The sequence below is a fragment of the Chrysemys picta genome, chromosome 2 (assembly GCF_011386835.1).
Source record: "Chrysemys picta bellii isolate R12L10 chromosome 2, ASM1138683v2, whole genome shotgun sequence".
NCBI classification, from domain to species: Eukaryota; Metazoa; Chordata; order Testudines; family Emydidae; genus Chrysemys; species Chrysemys picta.
The window spans coordinates 92,711,052-92,728,167 of record NC_088792.1 but is presented as its reverse complement, the minus strand read 5'-3'; the positions used below and the strand labels follow the sequence as shown (position 1 = coordinate 92,728,167).

At 48.3% G+C, this 17,116-nt stretch overlaps 1 protein-coding gene across 9 annotated transcripts in view; it reads left to right on the top strand.

Annotated features, from left to right (window-relative positions):
• TBX20 (T-box transcription factor 20) overlaps window positions 1-17,116 on the top strand; it is a 188,712-nt gene that overhangs the window by 154,460 nt on the left and 17,136 nt on the right. For 8 of the 9 annotated variants that reach the window (XM_065583768.1, XM_065583765.1, XM_065583764.1 and 5 more), the window contains 2 exons: window positions 3,682-3,706; window positions 6,479-6,598. In XM_065583768.1, coding sequence (XP_065439840.1) covers window positions 3,682-3,706; window positions 6,479-6,598 — 145 coding nt within the window. The remainder of the gene's footprint in view (window positions 1-3,681; window positions 3,707-6,478; window positions 6,599-17,116) is intronic. The other variant, XM_065583767.1, reaches the window with a different exon arrangement.

Below are 17,116 nucleotides of genomic sequence, written 5' to 3'. Positions count from 1 at the left end.
CCACCACAGATCCCTATGCCCAGTGCCCTCCGACCCACAGACCCCCAACCCCACTGCTCATCGCCCCTCTCACAGCCCCCCCACCATAACTACCCAGCACACCATATTCCCGAGGGAATTCAGCACCAACAAATAAAAAATTCTGTGCACAATATTTTAAAATTCTGCAAATTGTATGTGTCAGTAAATGAATGTGGAGGCTCCAGCATGGCAGTGGCAAGCATGGGCCACTGGCTGCACGGAGGTGGGACATGACCCTGCAGCCTTCCCCCTCCCTTTCTCTCCCCTCCTAGGATAGGGACTTGGCAGGAAGATACCTCTGTGCGCATGTCAAAAGGCCACAGGGAAGCATTTTACATGATGGCTGGGATGTCAGCCATGACCCAAAATCCATTTGAATGACAAAAAAAGAAATAGCTGATACCAATGGCTGAGTCCAGCCCTCATCCAGACCCTTGCCTGCCACTGCTCTGGGCCATCACCTCCCGAATGGCCTTTCATTCTCCCTAAAATAGCATGTCTCTCTAATCCTGAAAAGTAAAGAGGTGCTTGGGACATGCAGTTTAATAAGAAAAAGAACCAATTCATCAGTCCTAAACACATATAAGTAACAGCACAAAGAGAATAAAGCGAGGAAACCTCACTGTTTCCATCCTTCCCTTCCACGCTTGTCTCTCTCTTCATCCGCTTCCCCCTCCCAGCCCCCCCGCCTCCATTCAGACTTCAATGCCCAGCCCGGCTCCTCCCAGCCTGGTTCCTCCCCCCCGGCCCATCTCCCCCCCCCCCCCCCCCCCCCCCCCCGCTCCCTGAAGTCCCTGCCTGTCTCTACCCCCTGAACTCCTCTCTGCTCCCCCACTTTCTTCCCAGCCTCTCCGGGTATCCCCTCCCCCTCTGTTCCCAGCCTTGCCCGGCTCCCCCTTCTCGTCCTGCCTGGCCCCGCGGGATCCCCTGCTCACTCACATGTCACGTCACATGGAGAGAAAGTTTCTTTCCTGGCCCCGGGCCCTGCCCCAGCCAGAGACCGAGCAGCGCAGGCAGGGAGGGTCGGAGGGTCTCTGCTCCTCTCCAGGTGGTGGTCGGCCAGGCCGCCACGCCACCAGTGATGGTCCGCGCCACTCCGGGCTCCTGGGGAGTGGGGGGCGGGATGGAACTGGAGCCCTCAGATGGCCAGCTGAGTGAGTGGGCGGAGGTGAGGAGCCAGGAGGGTGGGATCGGGAAGAAGCCTGCCAGCCCAGCACTGGGGAGGGGCCGGAGAGGAGGAGTCTGCGCTGCGGCCAAGTGAAGTCTCGCCGCAGCCAGCGAGGGGAAACCCGAACCCCGTGGGCCCAGTTTGCCTGGCCCTACTCTTCTTCCTTGTGATCTCAGTTTGTGTTTTGGCTTTATTAAGTCACGTTTTGAACCCTTAGCCGAGTGTTTGTTATATCATTTATCTCTTAAGACATCATTTATTATTGCCATAACATCAGCCAGCAGGGTGAGTGAATTAAATACCTTGATGGCTGATCTTTTACATTCCACCATTCACATCTTTTCATAAAGATAAGGTGATTCTTAGGCCTGAATCCTAGGATTTTTCCAAAAGTGGTGTTAATTTGCTGGTATTTTTTCCAAAATGCTAATGAGGGTGAATCACCTTTATATACTTTCGATGCAAGAAGAGATTATTCATGTCTTACACTAAGAATCACATGGGTTGTATGGGGTCTTTCCAGAATACTTGTAGATGGATTAAACAATGTATTGTTGAATGTTACATGTTAGTAGAAATTCTTGTACTTACAATCATATTCCATTAGAGCTGTGGCAGCTTCTCTTGCTTGCCTTAAACAAGTTACTGTTGTTGAAATTTGCAAGGCTGCAACCTGGAGTTCTGTACACATTTAATAAGCATTATGCTCTAGATGTGGCCTGTAGGGCTGATGCTAGATTTAGCACCCCATTTTATGGCCTTGCCTTTAGAATGTGTTCAGAAACACTGAGCAGTTCAGCAGAAGGTGTTGTAGGAGGAGTTGAGAGAGCACTCCAAGGGACATTGCTTGGAGCTGGTTTTACCACTAGGTGGCGAAATACCAGTAACTGTGAATATGCACAGCCGTCTCAAAGAACTGTGGTTACCAATAAATAGCCTTCATTTTTGCTACAAAACAAATGTTAGGATTCTTTCTTTTCATTTTAATTGATATATGCCAGATACTTTAAATCCAAAATAGTGTATTGACCTGTTTTTGGAGAGCTGTCTGCTATTCACTAAGTTGAACTGGTTTTCCCTTCACTGTATAGCATTCACAAAATATTTGTATTTGTGCTTATTGATAAGTTAACTTACTATGCTTTCTGTTTGTTTGCTGTACAATCTTAGGCTAATATTTCTACTCCTTTGCCCTTCCCTTTCTCTCCCGCAAACAGTGAATGTAAACATCATCTTCATCCTTCCTTCTGGGGTGTCAGGTTCAAGTTAGAAACTCCAAGATATTTGGGTTTAATCTGTAGGAAGTGCTCCTATAAAATGTTCATTTTATTTCCTAAGCTGCCTTCATTTAGGGTTGGACGGTTCTCCTGTGATCTGGTTCTCAGAATAAAGAATGAGCAGCATCTGCAGATCAGAGAACGAAAACGACAAACTTCCCCTGCTAAAGAGCTTCTTAACACAAAGTCCTTTTCTGATTGCAAAATATGTATCTCTGTTCTGTCAGCGTTTGCATTCTAACTTTCTCCTCTGGATAGATAATAAATTTAACATGGGTTGAGAGAGGACAGAGTCAAATCCTCATTATTTGTTGCGCTGCTGAAACACTTTGGAATGCTTCTTAAAGTACTGAGTACCTGGTGTTTCGCTCCAGAGGAATCATTGCCTTCTTATCCAGAACCAAGATTAATAGTCTATGTATATAACTATTTGCTCTTTTCCATTAAATCCATTTTGGAACCAGTATTTGATACGTATGACAGTGGTGAATTAGGCAAGGAGATTTTTGTCACTTCATCCTACACATTCAGCTACACTGAGAGTTTTTATCTTCTTTTTTCCATAGATCGTTACTGGGACTTGTTTGTTTGCTCATGTGGTCTTTATCAGATTTTTAACAAATATGAAACTCAAGAGCTTGAGGATTTTTTTTCTCACAAGTATCCTGCAAGAACATTAGGCATACGTGCATCAGTTTATGGAAACAGATTTACAATAATTCAATAGCAAAGTTAAGGTTCTCTGGAAGTATCTCTCTTAAGGTCTCAACAAGCTTTATAAGTTGCTGTAAAAACAATGTTTCGTTTACATGGTTTCCTCCTAAGGAGCCAGAAACCATACATGTCATAACTAAATGAATGGTTGACTTGTTTTAACAATACATAGTAGGACATATTCTGTGTACTTATCTTTTGTTAGGGAGTTTCTAGCTCTGTGTCCAAATAACTAATCTGCTCTAAAGATTGTTTGTAGAAGTAATTAAAGTATTAAAGTGCACTTTCAGCATTGGGGATAAGCCAAAACATAAATATGGGACAAAGATATTTATCCAACTTTTAAAGAGCTTTGAAATCGGTGGCTGAAAAGGGCTATATAAGTGATATATACTTATCAGCTCATTTCATAAATGAAACTAGTGCACTTCTGTAGGACATATTAATGATTCTGTGCTATAAACAAATAATGTATTTGTGTGGTTTTTCTTTTTTATCCAGAGAGGATCATTTTAACCATGGTGAGGTAAGACTTTCATCTTTATGATATCATGTGTGACTCCTTAATTTGAATAAGTACTAGTACATTTTTAATATAATTTAAATGAGAATTATCTTTGTATGTTGGTTCTCAAAAGTTTAATTTTTTTGCCTAATTCCATACTTCTTGGTTAGTGTCACCAGAATAACTTCTTTAAAACAACACATACAAAAGACCTCCTATTTGTAATAGGGAAAAGCCTTACGCTTTGTTTTAATGATATAAATAGAATATCCTGGATTCCAACTTCCATTTTTTTTCTTGACATGTTTGAAGACTACCTCTGTAGTCTTGTTTGTTTGTAGGATTTGTGTGTGGTAGTTAAGCCTATTGCTTTACTCTCTGCTCTTTGTCAGTTACTCCTAACATTTTATTAATATAAGTAATTGTTAGTTTTTCAGTATTTGGTTGATTTTGTTATTCTTGAATGATGGCTTTTCTTTGAGGTTTTTTTTTTCCATTTTAAGTTCAAAAAGTCAGCCCCACTTAATACGACATCTGCTTGATGATGGGTGGAGCTATCAAAGTTTAGGTAGACACGTTTATATCCCATCTTGGCATTCAAATCCCTAAATTCAAATTTTAGTCCAGGAGGCCAATTGAAGACCAATTGAAGGGTAAAATGAAGGGTCAGATCACTAGAAATTAAGCATTCACTGAGGAAATTAAGTTTGCACTGTGGAAGCCTAGACTGAAGTACAAAATCCTTCCATATTTACTACAGTTAGAAAACTAATTAGAATCTAGGGGTTAGCACATAGAAAATAGCTTCCAATAAGCCTACACCCCTTAGACAATTGCTTCCAATTTAGAGGAAGGAATCTCCTTCCATGCACAAAGGAAGAAGAAAAAAAAAGCTTCCTAATGAGCTGCTTGGCACCCAGTTATTTATTTTCCTGATTCATTTAGAGGCATTGTGCTGTTTTGCTCTTTAGAAACATCTTAATTCATCCAAAAATATTAAAATGATTCAAATAGGTAGAGATATTGATTGGAGTGGTTGCATTTTTATCACAAGTTCTCCTCAGGTAATGTGTGTCTGAGGTTGTGTGTGTCAAGAGTTAAGAGTCTGGCGCTGATACTCTGAGTTGAACTTATTGATATTTGATTTTAAGAATATCAGAGCACTATGTTACAAATAACTGGGCTTGTCACTGGATGCACAATTTAGTAATGGTGACAACTGTATTTGTCACACCTTTCATCTCTGGATCACTAAGTATTTTAGATACAGTAACTCCTCACTTAGTCGTCTCAGTTAACATTGTTTTGTTGTTACGTTGCTGATCAGTTAGAGAACATGCTTGTTTAAAGTTGCGCAATGCTCCCTTATAATGTCATTTGGCAGCCGCCTGCTTTGTCCACTGCTTGCAGGAAGAGCAGCCCGTTGCAGCTAGCTGGGGGCGGGTGGGACTTGGAGCCAGGGTGGACCGGCAGACCCCCATCAGCTCCCTCCTCCCCAAAGTTCCCTGTGCGGCAGCCGCCAAGCAGGCTATCAATTGCCTGCAGTTCAGCTGTCCCTCCCCCACTGCCATGTGCTGCTCCTGCCCTCTGCCTTGGAGCTGCTCCCGGGAGCCTCCTGCTTGCTGTGCAGGAGAAAGCGGGGGGCTAATGTTAGGGCATCCCCCTGCTCCTGCACCCCCTTACCCTATCTCCATAAGTGGGGGGGGGGGGATGACACGACAGGGCTCAGGAGGAGGGAGCTTCCTGGGAGCAGCTGCTGTCTCAACTTGTTGATCTACTTAACAAGGCAGTGTACTTAGAGTGGTGTCAGTGTACTTAAAGGGGCAATGCACCTCTCTCTCTCACACACACGTACAGGGTGTATGTCTCTATCTGCCATGCTGTCTCCCCTCCGTCCATTCCTGCTGCCTTGTAGAGTGTGAGGCTACATGAACAACAATGGGTTAACCCTTGAGGGCTCAGCCAAAAGCTAGTTCATCATTTAGCAGTAAGGCATTCCCTGGAAAATATTCCAACTTCTGACTTCACCGCCTCAACCAAGCTTCACAATCATCATTGCTGTGTACAGTATTAAATTGTTTGTTTAAAACTTATACTGTGTGTGTGTGTGTGTAATATAATTTCCCTGGAACCTAACCCCCCCCTATTTACATTAATTCTTATGGGGAAATTGGATTCGCTTAACATCGTTTCGCTTAAAGTCACATTTTTCAGGAACATAACTGCAACGTTAAGCGAGGAGTTACTGTATGTTAAATAACTAAGCCTCTTCCTGCCTGTGAGGAAGGAGATGGCCATGCAGGGAACATTACATCTATCATTGCCTGCCTGCCTTGCAGTTTGCCCTCCTGTATATCCAGCCATCTCTCCAGCTAGCCCTTCTGTGCTGCTTTTCCTCTGGGGTGACTAGATGTCCCAATTTTATAGGGACAGTCACAATTTTTGGGGCTTTTTCTTATATAGGCACCTATTACCCCCCCACCACCTGTCCTGATTTTTCACACTTGCTATCTGGTCACCCTATTTTCCTCCTTCCTTTCTCTATCGATATGTAAGCATACGTGTAAAAAAAAAAAAAAAAAAAAAAACCTCACAATCCTCAGGGCAGATGAGTAAAAAAAACCTACTTAACCATTGCCGTTGCTTAAATTTGGAAGATTATTTTACATTGCAATACATAAAAACTCTCTTAAATAAGTTTTGTATTTTTCAAAATGTATTTTGAATATCAAATAAAAATGTATCAATGTTAGCTTATGCTTTTGTGTATGTGGTTGTTTTTTTGTTTGGCAGCTGGTATACCATGCATTGCAGCTATTGGCATATACTGTACTTGGTATTTTAATTATGAGACTGAAACTGTTTCTGACACCTCACTTATGCGTTATGGCTTCCTTGGTTTGTTCAAAACAGGTAAGATGTTCTTTAACCCTGCAATTCTCTCAACCCTTAATGTTACCGTAACACATTGTTCTCTGAACTCTTATCCAAAATTATATAAACTGCTCTATTGTTGTTCATAACTGCTGAATCTTTTAACTATAATATTTATTAGTTAAAAGGACAACACAAGTTCATTAAAAAAATCAGCATTCCATTTATAGTATTACAATTAAAACAAACACTTGGAATAGTGTAACTACAGCATAAGTCTGTCTTATTGTGCCTTGTACTGAGCTTAGTTATAGGACAGCACATTTTGCTTTTAACTGTACATTTCATTGCTATTACTGGTTTTGTATCACTCTAATTTTATCAAAAATTAATGTTGATGTATAATCACATTCCCTTTTTCCCTGTTAGATTCATTGCCTACATATCTATTCTCAGTGGAAGTTTAGTTTTAGATAGGCTTGAATGTTGAAAGCATATTCTTGCTTTGAAGTTGAACTGGGATGCAAAATGAAGATAAGATTTTTCTAGTTTTAAATCACCTATAATGGAAAAGCAGACCAGACTTCTTCAGATGTGGAATATTTGTTGGAACTGGCTATTCAGACAAATATTCTACATTTTTGAAGGGTGATCCTCACACCCAGAATACAGATTGTCTTTAGAACTGGAGCTAAATATCTTCACTGAGCATACTTGAGCCTCTCTCAGTTCCTTGTGCTGACCAGAGTGCATGCTCCCTCCCTCATAACCTCTGGGTGTGATTGGACTGCACATGTGCCATTTCCACAGAACAACTAAACATGCCTCAGCTCCTCACAGCTTCTGTATGTAACAGGACTGCACATACACCAGCCCCACAGAGTGACAGAATATACTTCAGCGCATGGCAGCAGGGTCAAAGCCAGATTTTCCCAGTAATGTCTGCTTCCAGTGCTCTGGGCTGGGCACTGGAACTAAGAATGGAGTGTCTGTGCCCCCTGTCCTATCAATGACCCCCCTGTGGGCACTCAGGCAGTGTGGAGAAGGAAGCTGGTCTGATTCAAATGCGGAAGGGACAAAAGCCAGACTGGGGGGTGGAAAGGAATAGGAGTCTGGAACTAAGGGTGGTGGAGGAAGAGCAACTGTGACTGGGAGTTGGAAGGGAGAGACTGGGACTGTTCTGGCAAGGAGACTGGAACGAAACCTGTGGGGGAGGGGGATGGTAATGGGCAGAGAAGATGGATCTGAAAAAGTGTTGGGGTGCAGGGGGAGAACTGGGATTTGCTGGGTGAAGAAACTGGGACTTGGATGTGAACCCTGAGTAGTGGAGGTAGGGACTAGGATAGACAAAGAGAATAGGACTAGAGCAAGGAGGTGAGGTGGGAACAGATAGGGCAGGGAAGGCATCAAGCTTGAGGGAAACAGGTAGAAGAGTCTGTGCCCATTAAAGCACTCTCATTTCCAGAGCCTGGAATGGAACCCACGTTTCCTGAATCTCACCATTCCACTGCTGTAAGCAAATATATGTGAAACGTACTGGCGAAGTGTGTGTCTTCTCCCGGTCTAGTGCTGGTCAATGTAGTGATTAACAACCTAACTATTTTTATCAGTTTCTCTCTTAGCTTAAGTACCAGAAGTCTATGTAGTGGATCTACATGTTCCAACCCTGCTGATGAACCACGTGGGTGTCAGTATGGTATCACATTTGGAATATTTCTTTCAGTTTGTTTTTTTAGGAAAAATAGGCAATTAAACAGTAAAAAACTGTTAAAAGAACGTTATTCAGGTTTCAAAGTCAATCACTCAATTAAGAAGTGCCAGTATTAAGGTTGCTTATAATTTTAATTCAGCCCCATTGTGCACATGTATTATGATAGTCTTCTTTTTTGTGTGATTGCACATGTCCATTCCACTTCAGGTGTGTACGCGTTCCCACACAATCTGTAGATATCTAGTTGTTGTCAGAGATTTTTTTCCCTCAGCAGTGCCCATCGGGGCAGCACAGGTGACTTCTGTTCCTTCATGCTGCTGTGCAATGGTATAAAGGACAGAGTCATCCCCAACCCCATCAGTTCCTTCTTACCATCCGTGATGGTCGTTGGAGAGTGTGGTCTTACTATCACAAGTCTTTTCCTTGGTTTAGTAGTCTATAGTGTTAGGTAGTTATAGAAGTACCCATTCCTGGGTATTGCTACCTCTGCCGGGGCATGACTCAGTCACTGGGTTTTACGCCCTGTCATTCCTGCAAGAAACCAGTTCCAGTAAGTGACCCACACTCCAGTTGCCTGAAGTGTCTTGGGGAGGCTCAGGTCCATGTTTTGGTGCCTACTTTGCAAGGATTTTGAGCCAAGAAGGACATGGAGGCCAGGCTTAAGTTTCTGCTACACTCATCCTCAGAGCCATATCACTCATAGTGGGTACCAAACACATCTGCATTCATCAGAAGTGCTTCTTGTGGTTTTGCTAATTCTTGGGTCCATACTCCTTCCCCGTACTGAGAAAGAGGCACGGAAAGATGGCATCTAATCTCAACAGGGCTGTGCCAGAGTCAATGGTCCTGCCTGAGCAGATGACTGCTTTGGAGAATGCAGTGTCTCAGCATCTAGAGATGATGCCAAGTTTGAACATGTGGTCATTCCATCTGAGGGTGGGATCGAAGTCTACCTGAATAAAGATTGAACTGCTTGTGAGTCACCAGAAGTGGAATGCACATGTGCAGTCACTCAAAGAAGAAACAGTTACTAACCTGTTCCCTAACTGTTGTTCTTCAAGATGTGTTGCATGTGTCCATTCCACCACCAGCCCTTCTGTATCGGAGTCTGTCCGGCAAGAAGGACTTGGGGAGAGGTTGGAGCAGTTCCACACTTTATACCATCACGCAGCAGCATGAGAGTAGCAGAGGGCACGTGCGCCATCCCAACAGGTGCTGCTGAGGGGAAAATCTCCCAACAGCTGTGCATTGGGCATGCACGCAGCTAAAGTGGAATGGGCATGTGCCACACATCTCAAAGAACAACAGTTCTTCTTCGAGTGCTTGCTCATATCGATTCCAATTAGGTGTGCGCGCGCCGCGTGCACGATCGTCGGAGAATTTTCTACCCTAGCAACACCCAGTGGGTCGGCTGTGGAGCCCCCTGGAGTGGCGCCTTCATGGCGCTGGATATATACCCAGCCGACCCAGCGCCTCCTCAGTTCCTTCTTACCGCCCATGATGGTCGTTGGAACTGTGGAGCGCGACATAGCTGTTCTCCACTCTCCCTAGCTTTACTTGTTCATTCTTGTAGATAGTTGTTGGTATATACTTTTAGATTAGTAGCTTGTTGTTAATAGCTGTAGAGTAGTTATAAATAGTTAGTGGGGGTTAAGGGGGCTTTCAGGCCCAGGACCAAAAAGGAGCGGGACTTTAGACTTAAGAAGCTCCTTATGGAGGCAGCACTTAGCCCAGATCTTCCTTCGGTGTGCCAAGTTCCGGCATCAAGTGCCTCAGTGCGCAGCGCCCCAGCGGCACCCTCCGGTACTGCACCACAAGCAGACACGGATAAGGCCCCACGGCACCGTCCTCCCTCGGCACCGCATCTGCCGCAAGCCCTTCAGCGCCGTTCCCTGTCTCCGGGACATAAAAGACCCCGCAAGACCCAGGACGCTGCCGTCCAACAGGCACCGGCTCCTCCCGCACCGGTGGTAGAGCCGCGTCCGGCTTCGGAGCGCCAGAGGGTGCAGGCATCGTCGACACCGTTGACTCCGGCACCGGGGGTAGGGCCGTTGAGTCCGGTGCGGACTGGCTGACCGCCTCGTCCTGTGGTTCAGCCCTGTCTCCCTTCTACGCCGGAGACTTTTCAACGGCAAAAGACCTCATTGCCCTCATGGAGCTGGCGCCGTCTCAGTCCGTGGCACCGCATCCCCTTCGCACGGTGTAATCCAGGGGCAAGCCTGCCCTGATACGCCCTCCATCTCCGAGGGTGGACTCGCGGCACCGCTCCCGGTCTCAGAGGAGGTCCCGACGCCGCTCACAGTCCCGGCACCGATCTTCATCTCGGCACCGGTCGTACTCGCGGCCCAGATCTTCCTCCCGGCACCGATCTACTTCTCGCCACCGACCTGAGCATCAGTACCGGTCGGAGTCCAGATGCAGTTCCCGACACCGGTATGAGCACCGCTCCCGTTCGTGAAGCCGCTCCCGGCACCGAGTCTACAGACGGTCTTCATCTTCGCGATCCAGATCTGGATCCTGGTATCGGCATGGCCATCGGCACCTTTCTCGATCCCGGTACTGCTCACCGGCACCGCGCAGAGACCACTCGCCTGTGGACCGGCACCACTCGGCACTGCACCAGGACAAGCCCCTGCAATCACGCTCAGCACCGCCCTGGTCCTCAAGATTGGTGTCTCGCTCGTCGGAAGGGGCTTCCCGATCAGCATACCCTGCTCAGGGTCAGGCTGCAGACGACTTGGGTCATTAGCAGGAGGGGGCAGAGGACCCTAGGCAGGACCCTGCACATTGGTCTTTCTGGACCCCATGGGCATATCACCAAGCTCAAGGGGCTCCACCAGCGGCCTCTCGCTCGGCACACTCTGAGCCCAGGGTACCTGAGGCCACCATCTCCCGTCCTCCCCCAGGGGGCATGGAGGCTCCCGTGCCGACACCCACGCAGGCCCCAGACCCCGGTGCAGGGGATCTTGCACATCAGGGACCCTTGGAGCCGGACCCTCATCTGGATCCTTTACCCCCTGAGGTGGCGTCCTCATCCTCCCCAGATGAGGCGGTGGCGGGTACAACAGCCTCAGGCCCATCTCCAATAGACCTCTGTGCCCCCCAACACTTGTTATGTCGGGTGGCACGGAACATGGACCTACAGGCTGAGGAGATAGTGGAGGTGGAGAACCCGGTGGTGAGCATCCTCTCAGCTGATGCCCCATCCCGGGTGGCGATGCCCATTATTCGTACGATTCAGGCTAACGCTAATGCCATATGGCAAACCCCGGCCTCCATCCCTCCCACTGCCAGAGGTGTAGAGAGGAAGTATTTTGTCCCCTCTAAAGACCATGAGTACCTCTATACAGACCCTCTGCTGTGTTCACTAGTAGTCTCCTCAGTGAACGCAAGAGAGCGTCATGGTCAGCAGGCGGCAGCGCCCAAATCAAAGGACGCCAAACGCTTCGATTTGTTTGGACGTAAGGTTTATTCAGCGGGGGGGGGGGGGTCTGCAGCTCAGAGCCGCAAACCAACAGGCGCTCTTGAGTTGGTACAATTACAACTCATGGACTTCCATGGGTAAATTTAAAGAGTTGGTCCCCCAGGACTGGAGAGAGGAGTTGGGGGCCCTAGTGGAGGAAGGTAAAAAGGTGGCTAGGACCTCCTTGCAGGCCTCCCTGGACATAGCGGACTCTGCCGCCAGGACACTAGCATCGGGGATAGCCCTGAGACGCGTCTCTTGGCTTCAGGTATCGGGGTTACCACCAGAACTGCAGCAGACCCTGCAAGATCTGCCGTTCGAGGGCCAGGGGTTGTTCTCGGACAAGACGGACTCTCGGTTGCAGAGCCTCAAGGACTCCAGAACCATCATGCGCTCCCTGGGGATGCATGTCCCAGGACCCCAGCGCAGGCCCTTTAGACCCCAGCCACAAAGGTTCTACCTTCCTCCTCCTCGTCCGAGACAGGACTTCCCCAGAAGGCGGGGGCGAGGTGGTAGACGGAGGTCGACCGGCCCCCAACCCGGTCAGAACCAAGGCCCTCCTAGACCACCTTCAGGGTCTAGGCAAAATTTTTGAAGGTGAGCTCGAGGATGGCGTGCCAGCCACTACCCAGGATCCATTCCCTTTCTTTCGGGATCGCCTCTCCCGTTTCCACCGTGCTTGGTCCCTTATAACCTCGGACCGTTGGGTCCTTCGCACAGTGGAGCGGGGATACGCTCTCCAGTTTTCTTCGTTCACCCCTTCCCACCTCCCTTCTCCGTCCCTCTTCAGGGACCCTTCTCACGAGCATCTCCTTACACAGGAGGTTTTTGGGCTCCTCTCTATGGGGGCCATAGAGGAGGTTCTGCCAGAGTTAAGGGGCAGGGGGGTTTACTCCCGCTACTTCCTGATCCCCAAAGCAAAAGGGGGTCTGCGACCCATTTTAGATTTACGCGGACTCAACAAATTCATAGTAAAGTTGAAGTTCCGCATGGTCTCCTTGGGGACCATCATCCCTTCCCTGGATCCTGGAGACTGGTACACCGCCCTCGACATGAAGGACACATATTTTCATATAGCAATCTACCCCAGCAGCGGAGATAGTGGAGTTGGAGGACCCGGTGGTGAGCATCCTTTCAGCTGACGCCCCATCCCGGGTAGCGTTGCCCATCATCCGCTCCATTCAGGCTAACGCCAAGACAGTATGGCAGACCCTTGCCTCTATCCCACCTACTGCTAGAGGGGTGGAGAGGAAATACTTTGTTCCTTCTAAGGAGTATGAATACCTGTATACTCACCCTCAGGCGTGTTCACTGGTGGTGTCTTCAGTGAACGCAAGGGAACGACATGGTCAACAGGCCGCAGTGCCCAAATCTAAAGACGCCAAGCACTTCAATTTGTTTGGACGCAAAATTTACTCAGCGGGGGGCCTAAAGCTCAGAGGTGCAAACCAACAGTCACTCTTGAGCTGCTATGATTATAACTCGTGGAACTCCATGGGCAAATTTAAGGAGTTGATTCCACGAGAGTCCAGGGATGAGTTCGGGGCTTTAGTGGAAGAGGGCAAAAAGGTGGCTAGGACCTCCTTACAGGCCTCTCTTGATGTAGCGGACTCTGCTGCTAGGACCCTGGCGTCGGGCATAGCTATGTGACGCATCTCCTGGCTTCAGGTGTCTGGCTTACCATCAGAACTGCAACAGGTCCTGCAGGATCTACCATTTGATGGGCAGGGCCTGTTCTCGGACAAAACGGACTCTCGGTTACAGAGCCTAAAAGACTCCAGAACCATCGTGCGCTCCCTGGGGATGCATGTCCCAGTTACCCAGCACAAGCTCTTTAGACCACAGCCTCAAAGGTTCTACCCTCCCCCTCGTGGGGCAAGGCTTTTACAGAAGACGTGGACAAGGTGGTAGAAGGAGATCCACCGGCCACCAACCTGGTCAGAACCAAGGCCCTCCTAAACCATCATCAGGGCCCAGGCAAAATTTTTGAAGCTGCGCGTGAGGACGTGCTTCGACCCATATTAGATCTGCGTGGACTCAACAAATTCCTGGTAAAGTTGAAGTTCCGCATGGTCTCATTGGGGACCATTATTCCTTCCCTGGATCCTGGAGACTGGTACGCCGTCCTCGACATGAAGGACATGTATTTTCACATAGCGATTTAGCCTCCACACAGGCGCTTCCTTCACTTTGTGGTAAACCACAAACATTACCAATTTGCTGTCCTTCCCTTCGGACTGTCCACGGCTCTGAGAGTGTTCACCAAATGTATGGCTGTCGTGGCAGCCTACCTTCGTTGACAACAGATACAGGTGTTCCCGTATCTCGACGACTGGCTCATTTGGGGCCACACCAGGGAAGAAGTGCAATCCCACGTCCAACTCATCCTGCACACCTTCTGCAAGCTGAGCATCTTACTCAACAGAGAGAAGTCAACTCTGGAACCAACCCAGAGAATAGAGTTTATTGGGGCAGTCTTAGACTCCAGACTCGCCCGCGCTCTCCTGCCGGACACTTGTTTTCAGACATTTGGCAAACATCATCTGCAGCCTCCAAAGCTTCCCAACTTCCACGGTAAGGACTTGCCTCGGCCTTCTGGGGCACATAGCGTCGTGCACTTATGTAACCAGGCATGCCAGACTTCGGCTCCGCCTGCTGCAGGCCTGGGTATCAACAGTGTATCGTCCGGGTCGGGACAGCCTGGACATGGTGGTCACGGTTCTGGAGTCCGTCTTGTCCTCCTTCAGCTGGTGGCTGAGCCACACAGTCGGTGTGCGAAGGGGTACCATTTCACGCCCCACAACCTTCCTTATACCTTGTCACAGATGCATCATCTCTGGGCTGGGGCACCCATATCGGGGAACACCAGACGCAGGGCCTTTGGACCACATCTGAAATAACTCTGCACATCAATGTACAAGAATTGATGGCAGTACGCCTAGTGTGTCAGGTGTTTCGCGGTCTCCTACATGGCGGTTGCGTGTCAGTCCTCACAGACAACACCACGGCCATGTTCTACATCAACAAGCAAGGGGGAGCCTGGTCGTCCCCCTCATCCTAGGAGGCCATTCGCCTGTGGGAGTTTTGCATAGCCCACTCGATACATCTGATGGCGTCGTTTCTCCCAGGAGTCCAGAACACGCTGGCAGACCATCTCAGCAGGTCATTGCAAACTCACGAGTGGTTGTTTCGTCCAGATACCATCCACTCCATCTTCCAGAGGTGGGGATTTCCCCAGATCAACCAATTCGCCTCGCGCATCAATCGGAAGTGCCAAGTGTTCTGTTCTCTCCAAGGGCACTCTAAGGGCTCCCTGTCAGATGCTTTCCTACTGCCGTGGAAAGACCAGCTGTTCTATGCCTTCCCTCCATTCCTGCTGGTCCACAGGGTCCTGCTCAAGCTGCGCAGGGACAAGGCACGCATGATTCTGGTCGCTCCAGCATGGCTAAGGCAGCACTGGTACACCACACTCCTGGAGTTGTCGGTAGAGCCTCCGATCACGCTCCCACTGTGACTGGACCTGATCTACCAGGACCACGGATGACTGTCACCCTGACCTGCAATCGCTCCACCTTACAGCGTGGATGCTGCGTGGTTAACTCGGGCGGAGTTACTCTGCTCACAGTCCGTGCAGCAGGTTCTGTTAGGCAGCAGGAAACCATCCACACTGGCAACCTACTTAGCCAAATGGAAGCGCTTCTCCTGTTGGTGCGAGCAGCACACCACGCCCCCCTTGCAGGCGTCGATACCACTTATACTGGACTATCTCCTATCCCTAAAGCAGCAAGGCCTGGCGATATCATCTGACAGGGTGCACCTGGCAGCTATCTCGGCGTTCCATCCAGGAGAACATGCTTTCTCGGTCTTCTCTAACCCGATGGTCGCCTATACCCACAACTGCGTCAACCGGTCCCAGCGTGGGACCTTAACCTGGTCCTCTCCAGGCTCACGGGGGAGCCAATGGCTACCTGCTAACTCCTTTACCTATCTTGGAAGATAGCCTTCCTTGTAGCCATTACTTCAGCAAGGCATGTTTCTGAAATCAGAGCCCTCATGTCGGAACCTCCATATACAGTCTTCCATAAAGACAAGGTGCAGCTTCGCCCCCACCCTGCCTTTCTCCCCAAGGTGGTATCAGCTTTTCATGTGAACCAGGATATCTTCCTCCCGGTCTTCCACCCTAAGCCGCACGCTACATGGCAAAATCAACGTATGCAATCTCTGGATGTGCGCAGGGCCTTCGCATTCTATATCGAGCGTACGAAGCCGTTTAGGAAGACGACTCAACTCTTCATTGCAGTGGCTGACCGGATGAAAGGCTTACCAGTCTCCTCACAACGTATCTGCTCTTGGCTCACGTCCTGTATTCGTGCTTGCTATGACTTGGCCGGTGTCGCGACGCCACGCCTCACCGCCCACTCCACGAGGGCTCAAGCTTCCTCAACCGCTTTCTTGGCCCAGGTTCCAATCCATGAGATCTGTTGAGCGGCGGCTTGGTTATCCATTCATACCTTTGCTGCTCACTACGCGTTAGTACAGCAGTCTAGAGACGATGCTGCATTTGGCTCAGCGGTTCTGCACTCAGCGATGTCTCACTCCGACCCCACCGCCTAGGTAAGGCTTGGGAGTCACCTAATTGGAAGCGATATGAGCAAGCACTCGAAGAAGGAAAAACGGTTACTCGCCTTTGTAACTGTGGTTCTTCGAGATGTGTTGCTCATATCCATTCCAAACCCGCCCTCCTTCCCCACTGTCGGAGTAGCTGGCAAGAAGGAACTGAGGGGGCACTGGGTCGGCTGGAGTATATATCCAGCGCCATGAAGGCGCCACTCCAGGGGGCTCCACAGCTGACCCACCGGGTGTTGCTAGGGTAAAAATTCTCCGACGATCGTGCATGCGGCGCGCACACACCTAATTGGAATGGATATGAGCAACACATCTCGAAGAACAACAGTTACAAAGGTGAGTAACTGTTTTTTGCTTTAACTATACATTGCTCGTTGTATTATCCAGTTTTGAGCGTAAGAACTATGATCCTGATCTGACCCCATCAGATTGCATATATTGCTTCTCTGGTTGTTTTCAGATTGACTAATTGAATAATTTAGCTATTTGCATATCAATTTGAGGTCCAAATACTACTCTCTCTAATGTTCTGGATAAGTGAGCAGTTGAAATAATCAAAATTTTATCCACTCATCAATTTAATTTGAAACCAGTGTTGCAACATGTGGGGGGAAAGCATTATGGCAAACCTTCCATTTTTATAGTTAGTATGCATAAAATGTTAACTTTTGCAGACTAAGTATAAAACCTTTCATTAATTAAAAGGTCCAAGGTACTTGCATATTCCAGTCATTGTATTTACACAGTCAGGATAGGG